Here is a 6,881-nt window from a genome sequence, read left to right on the forward strand (position 1 = left end):
TGGCCCTCCTTCCCTCTCTGGGCCAGTCCCGGGGACACGCATGTGGCCGCCAGATGGAGGCCCCGGGGCCCAGTGAGCCCGAGGCCCAGGCAGGAGGGCCTGGGAAGGTGGAGGTGTGGTGGCCGGGCCGCCGACCCCGCCTGGTGTCCGGGTGCGATTCGTGCTGAGCTCATCCATCCGTGTCCCCCTCACCGCTAGGACTAGGGGAGCACTTTCTGGCTGAGAAAGTGGGGCTGGGTCCTTATACCCATTATTTCTAATCCGGGTCACAGCCTGCGAGGAATCACGTCCACTTTACAGGGGAGGGGGCCAAGGAGACTCAGGAGGAGCTAGCCCGAGGTCACCCAGGCAGCAAGGCGACAAAAGTAGGACTTGTACCCGAGTCTGTCAGGTGCCCTAGGCCGTTGCTGCCGTCCACACCCGCTGGCTCTGAGCAGCTCCCAGGCCCACAGAGCGGGTAACAGTCTCCGATTCTGCACTGTTTCTGCCGAAACAGGATCTGAAGGCAGACGAAGAGGTGGAAGGAGAGGACCAAGGGGAGGAAGAAGCTGCCCATGTCGAGACTCCGACCTAGAAGGGTCAGGTCAGCCGTGCCCGCGGCCCCACTCGCTCCACGCCTCCGTCTCCCACCTCCTGGCCCTGCACTGGCTTTGCTCGTGGGCCCTGAGCACCTCCCTTAAAGTGTCAGCGGAGGGAGGGCTGGGGTAGCAGGGCTACCCTGACCCGACCCGACACCCCGCAAAGGGCTGGCCCCCATTGACTCACTGAAGCCAGTCCCAAGGGACCCCTTGGACGAAGGGAGGAGGCAAGGCTCATGCCCGAGCTGGGGACGGCTCCTCTCAGCCAGCCGAGCACACCCTGGGCCTTTAAGCCAGGCCCCCTGTGTTCCCTTGGGTTCAGCCTCCCCATGGCTTGTGTGTTCCCTTGGGTTCAGCCTCCCCACGGCTTTTGGATAATCATTTTCCTTCAATGCTTGCAGAGCCTCCAGGCAGGCTAGCCTCAACCGTGGTGGGGCCTCCGAAAGACCCGTGCGCGGGAGAGAGGGGCTTCTCCTTCTCCCTTCCTGACCCCCCACCCACATATAACTGGGAAACACAGTCCGTCCACTTCTAAAATGTCCCTCACCACCCCTCCCCTCCCGGGCACGTTTACCTCTGAGAGGAGATGCGCCAACAAGTTGGATTATTCTTGGATGCCTGCAAGCTGTCTACTATCTTAATTCTTACAAAATTAAATTAATAATAATGGTGCATCCTGTGCTGAGAGCTTTGCGTGTTATCTCATCTAATTCTTTTTACAGAAATCCCCGGAAGGTTGGTATTCCAATTATCCTTACTCTGCAGAGGAACATTCAGATCCCGGGAGAAGTATGAGGACTCGCCCGGGGTCACAAAGCTAGCACAGGGCAGAGCGGGGACAGGAGCCCAGACAGCTCAGTCTCCACCCTGCACGACAGGCACACGCAGGGCCCATGGGGACACCAGGAACCGGGCACAGCAGGGCATTGAGGGACCATTACCAGAAACACCGGAGGCAAGGGGGCCCCCCAGAGCCGGCTTGCACCAGAAGTCCCCCAACTGCCATTCATTCTGTAGGTGTCGGATGGTCCGAACATTGACCCAAAGTGGCCTTTAAAAAATAGGGAGGGACCCAGGGCCAGCCACCCTTTGTGACCAAAGGAAAAACAAACATCAAGTTGCCCTTATGGCTAGACTTGGATAAAATAATCATTATGGGCCATATTGATCGAGTGCGTGATCTTCACAATAGCCCCAAAAGTGCGATACCCATCTTCAATCCCCAAGTCACCGATGTGCCACATGAGACACAGAGAGAGGGACCAATGCCTGAGTCCCAGGGAGAGGAGTGGGCTGGCCAGGATTCTGCTCCCCGCCTGGCATTGCCATCGGAGCAGAGGGCGCCCACACGCTGTGTGTCCCGCTCTGTACCGTCTCCCGCGATAGGCGCCTTAGTGAGCCCCCGAGCTGCCCATAGAGCCGTGGTTTCAACTGGGGGTGATTTTGCCCCCGACGGGACATTTGGCAATGTCTGGGCACATGCACACTTTGGATTGACATAAGGGATTCGGGGTGCTTCTGGCTTCCAGTGGGTGGAGGCCAGGGGTGCTTTCCAATATCCTACAAGGCACAGGACAGGCCTCGCTACAGAGAGTGATCCAGCCCAAATGTCAATACACTGAGAAACCCTGACTTAGAGAAAAAATATTTCTGCAAATGAATTGTCGGGGGAGAGAGTCACAGTGCCCTGCCTGTTGCATCAGCCCCAGGACACTGACGGACCCCTCCATGAGTGGCTAGGATGACAAACTCCAAGGGAGAATATTCTTTTCTATAATAGGATTTGAGCCTTTGGCAGGTGCTTGCAAAGGTGAGCCACCTGCTGGGGCGAGCCATCTGCTGGAGCCTAAAAACACCTTCAGAGAGCGCCCTGAGGCAGGGATGGAGTGGGCATGGCGGAGGACAGGACAGCTGTGACATCGCCGGGCAGAGGGCAGTGGGGGCTCTGTGGGGTGATGCCCAGCACTGCCTATCCTCACGGCCATGAACTTCTCCTCCCTGTGAACCGGCCTCACCCAGAACCGGCTTAGTCTTCTCCAAGGGAAGCAAAACAAGACCACGAAGCATCACTGGAGAACCAGAGGCTGCTGGAAACCCCCTCCCCCATGGGCACAGAATGCAAAATGTCAACGGTGGGGCCTGGATGCGGGAACACATCCGAGCAGGGCTGGAAAGTGGTGGCAACGGCAGCCAGCCCTGGGGTCCACAGCACAGGGAGGGCCCTCCCGTCTGTGTGTGCACACCTGCGGGAGAGCGTGCTGCTTCTCTGGGTCCTGTTCTGCTCAGCCGACTTGATGACGCTTCAGCCTGCAACTATGACCGCCCAGTGGACCGGGGGGAGGTCACTGTCCCACATTTACTGCTGGCTACTGTGGGGTACTGGCTACTGTGGCCCTTCGGTCGGAGGCCCCTGGGGGGACACTGACTGTCAGGCTAGGCAAAGGTGACTACTGGAAACCCCCAGGGTCACACCAGAACCCCTTTTGGCTCTTCCCTGGCTCCCAGAACCAGAGACCCCAGAGCCAGCTCCTCTGAGTGCTAAGAACCTATGGGATGAAGACAAAACAGTGGACAGAGGCAGTGCCCTCTGGAGCTTACCGGCAGGTGGAAAGGGTTGAGCTCCAAGGTCTGCACCCTGCACCCAACACCCTGCCAGGTACAGACCACAGACCACAGAGTGGTGAGCAAGCCAGACGCAGACTCTGCTCTCCTGGAGTTTGTACGCCAAATGGGAGAGACAAGAGCTGACAAATACACAGGGAAATATCGTACGACAATAGCACAGAGTGACATCTTCCAGGATGCACAGTATGCTCCGAGTGGGATGCTAGCAGGAAGGAGGGCTTCTTAAGAGGAAAATCCTCAGGGGACGCCTGGGTGGCTCAATGGTTTGGCGCCTGCCTTTGGCCCAGGGTGTGATCCTGGAGACCCAGGATCGAGTCCCACATCAGGCTCCCTGCATGGAGCCTGCTTCTCCCTCTGCCTCTGTCTCTGCCTCTCTCTCTGTGTCTCTCATGAATAAATAAATAAAATCTTTAAAAAATATATATATATAAAAGAGGAAAATCCTCGATGGATGTCTTGTTTCCCAGGGGCCTTTCATTCGCCCTCCCAGGCTATAGGTAGCCATAGCCTCTCACAAGCAGGGGCCGACTTTTGGCCCAGAGAGTCACAGGGCCCCAGAGAGTCACAGGGTTTTAGAAAGTGCTCAGGGCCCATCGCAACCAGTGGATTCCAGCTGCGGGCAGGTTTGGAAGGAGGTGGAGAATGTCACAGATTTCTGACCGAACATACAGTTGTTTCGTGGAAATAATGGTCACTGGTGACATCGACATCCAAGAGCCCAGCAGTGGCCTCCTCCGAGGGGAGCCTTTGGCCCACTGGAATCTTCAAGTAAGTGAATGAAGATCTGAAGAGCTCAGAAAAGGGGGAAAGGACGTGTACGATGAGTTTTGAAGAAGCCATTTGTCTGTGCCAGCCCGACAAGTGGAGGACGGACCTCCAGGGATGATCGGAGGGAGCAGCCCATCGGGAATGCTGCCCACGGTTGAGCACGGCCAGCGCAGGGGTAGGACGAGGGGATGGGCCAAAGATGAGGCAGAGAAGGCCAGGACTCCAGGCTCAGGGGCACGTTCCGTGTGGAAGGCAGCGGGGAGCCACGGCGGGATCTCGAGGGAAGTAACGATGCCGATCTGTCTTTTAGGACGATGCTGGTCAATTGACTGGAAGGTAGAGAAATCATGCAGGCTGCTATGGCCATCCAGAGGGGACACTGTGAGGTCCCAGCCCCCGGGCAGGAGCAGTGGGGATGCAGAGGAGGGACAGAAGCAACGGGAATGGATGAGGGATCCGATTCCCGGACGGACTCGGCGTGTGGAGGGTCTGCACTGAACCTGGTCCCTGCCCTCGTGGAGCTCACTCTCATGGGTCCCTAAGGGCATAAGTCGAGTTTTGTGGAGAAGAGGGGTCTGATATGGAGGATGAGCAGGAGTTTGACAGATGTTGGAAAGTGCGTAGAGGCAGGGGGACAGATGTGCGCAAAGGCCTGAGAGTGGGACCCAGGACCCGCGTGTGTTGGAGAACAAGCAAGCAGTCAGTGTGGGGGGAACCTGCATCTGTGATGGGCCCAGGGAGATGAGGCTGGGAGGAGGCATGAGGAGATGTGGAGAGAGAGGTAGTTGCCTTTGCTTATGCGTTAGAGCCGCACCTCCTCAAAGTGGGCAAGACCGGGGGCAGGGGCACCGCGAGGGGGGGCAGTGCATTGCTCCGGTGACAGGTGCTAAAAGCTGGAGCTCGGTGGGGCGGGGCGGGGGGGGGGGTGTCGATGGAAAGGCGAAACACTTGCAAAGGTAGAGGATCTGAACAGAGAGGATGAAGAGAAAGGGGATGTGACTGATGTGACTGGTGGCTCAGCGGTGTCGTTGACAAACACAGAAGGCGGGTGGAGGACTCGGTTTGAGAACAGAGACAACGCTGTGACGAGTCTCTAGGTAAGGCGGGCTGTGGCCTCCTGCCCAGCAGCCTCTCCTACTTTACCCCCTTGGGCCATCCTGGGTGGGCTTCATGCATGTGGAGGAACAGAAAAGAAAGAAAAAAGAGCCCTAGGCCAAATGACCAGGGGTCTCGGTTGGCTGATCCAGATAGATGCAGGGTCTGGCCCACAAGCTGGGAGCGTGGTTTCTTTTTCTTTTCTTTTCTTTTCTTTTCTTTTCTTTTCTTTTCTTTTCTTTCTTTTCTTTCTTTTCTTTTCTTTTTTGTAGTTTTATTTTTTTATTTTTTGTGTGTCTGTGTTTATTTTTTTTATAAATTTATTTTTTATTGTTGTTTAATTTGCCAACATATAGAATAACACCCAGTGCTCATCCTGTCAAGTGCCCACCTCAGTGCCTGCCACCCAGTCACCCCCACCCCCCGCCCACCTCCCCTTCCACCACCCCTAGTTCATTTCCCAGAGTTAAGAATCTCTCATGTTCTGTCTCCCTTTCTGATATTTCCCACTCATTTTTTTCTCCTTTCCCCTTTATTCCCTTTCACTATATTTGCACGGTTTCTATCCACATGCACATCTTCAGGCTTAGCTGATTCTCGCTGCAGCACGCCCGTTTGCAAACCAGCCAGCCGTGGTGTGCAGCCTCGGGGGCCAGAGAACAGGACAAAACCTTAGGGGACCCCCTCCCCGCAACGCAGGAGTGTTTGGTTTCCACCAAGCTTCACCGGGCTTATCCAGGTACCCAATCCAAGGCCACAGGTGGCTCCCTGCGACTGTTTATTAATAACTACACCGAACACAAGCTCCTCGGGGGCGGCCGGGGAAGCCAGTCCCAGGGTGCAGGCTGGCATCGTGCTCTGCCCCTGGATGCGTGCCAGGCTGTCTGAGACAGCCTCGGGGGGAATGAACGGCTCTTCCTTACCCAGCTCCTGCCGCGGGAAGAGATCCCGGCCTGTTTCCCTCACGCAGTCTTTGCAGGGGGCCTGCCTGGCTCAGCTTCACCGGGGGTGGGGGCGCAGGAGAAGAGAGATGAGCCCACAGGACCCGGAGGACACCAAGGCCCAGAGCAGCGACAGGAAACACCGGCTCTCCGTGGCTTAGCAAGTTGGATGCACATTGGAGCCCTGTTTTCCAAGGGCCTCCTGAGGCCGGGAATCTATCCACTAGGCTCCTTCCCTGTGCAATTGCTGTTATGCTCACCGACAGTGTAGACTGCAGCATGCACCTCACACTTTCTGGCACAGGATGGTGGCTCTTTCAGCAGGCCGGGAGCCAGCAGGGCACACAGACCTAGGTTCTGGTTTACCTGTAAGGCCTTGTTCGGCAGCGGGGGACACTGAGGCAGGCTCTACTGTGAAACACCGGGAGGCATATACAGGTGCTCTCCGGCACCGGGCAGGGGCACGGCCTGGGCAGAGACATCTCTGTACGCCTCTGCCGCTGGACAAGGGGTGGAGACAGGGCCCCAGAGACCCCAGCCCCTGCCACGATGCGATGCGCGCTGTGCCCTTGGAAGCACCAGGAAGCCCAGACAGCCGCAGGCAGGCAGGCAGCAGGTGCGCGCGCGGCCGGGCGCCCCTTGCAGGGAGGTGGGAGGGGGTGCAGGGGGACGCCCAGGAGCTCCCAAACGGACGCAGGGCCCCCGAGGGCGGGAAGGACGCGCCGGCAGCGGCCGGGAGCAGCGCAGGCTCGGCGCCTCCCCGGCGGAGGCGGCCCACAGTCGGCTGCAGCGCGGGGGGCGGGGGCGCAGGGGCGGGAGGCGCCGTCGGGGCCCTCCCCTTGCCCCGCCCCCGGTCGGCGCCCTTGGCCGCGGG

The 6,881-nt window shown here is 58.1% G+C and overlaps 1 protein-coding gene across 2 annotated transcripts in view; it reads left to right on the forward strand.

Annotated features, from left to right (window-relative positions):
- Positions 1 to 1,256, forward strand: part of DNAI2 (dynein axonemal intermediate chain 2) — a 29,113-nt gene extending 27,857 nt beyond the window's left edge. For both annotated transcript variants that reach the window (XM_072781433.1, XM_072781434.1), the window contains exon 13: positions 497 to 1,256. In XM_072781433.1, coding sequence (XP_072637534.1) covers positions 497 to 574 — 78 coding nt within the window. In that variant the 3' untranslated portion in view covers positions 575 to 1,256. The remainder of the gene's footprint in view (positions 1 to 496) is intronic.
- Positions 1,257 to 6,881: the final 5,625 nt, after the last annotated feature.

The sequence above is a fragment of the Canis lupus genome, chromosome 16, assembly GCF_048164855.1.
Source record: "Canis lupus baileyi chromosome 16, mCanLup2.hap1, whole genome shotgun sequence".
NCBI lineage: Eukaryota > Metazoa > Chordata > Mammalia > Carnivora > Canidae > Canis > Canis lupus.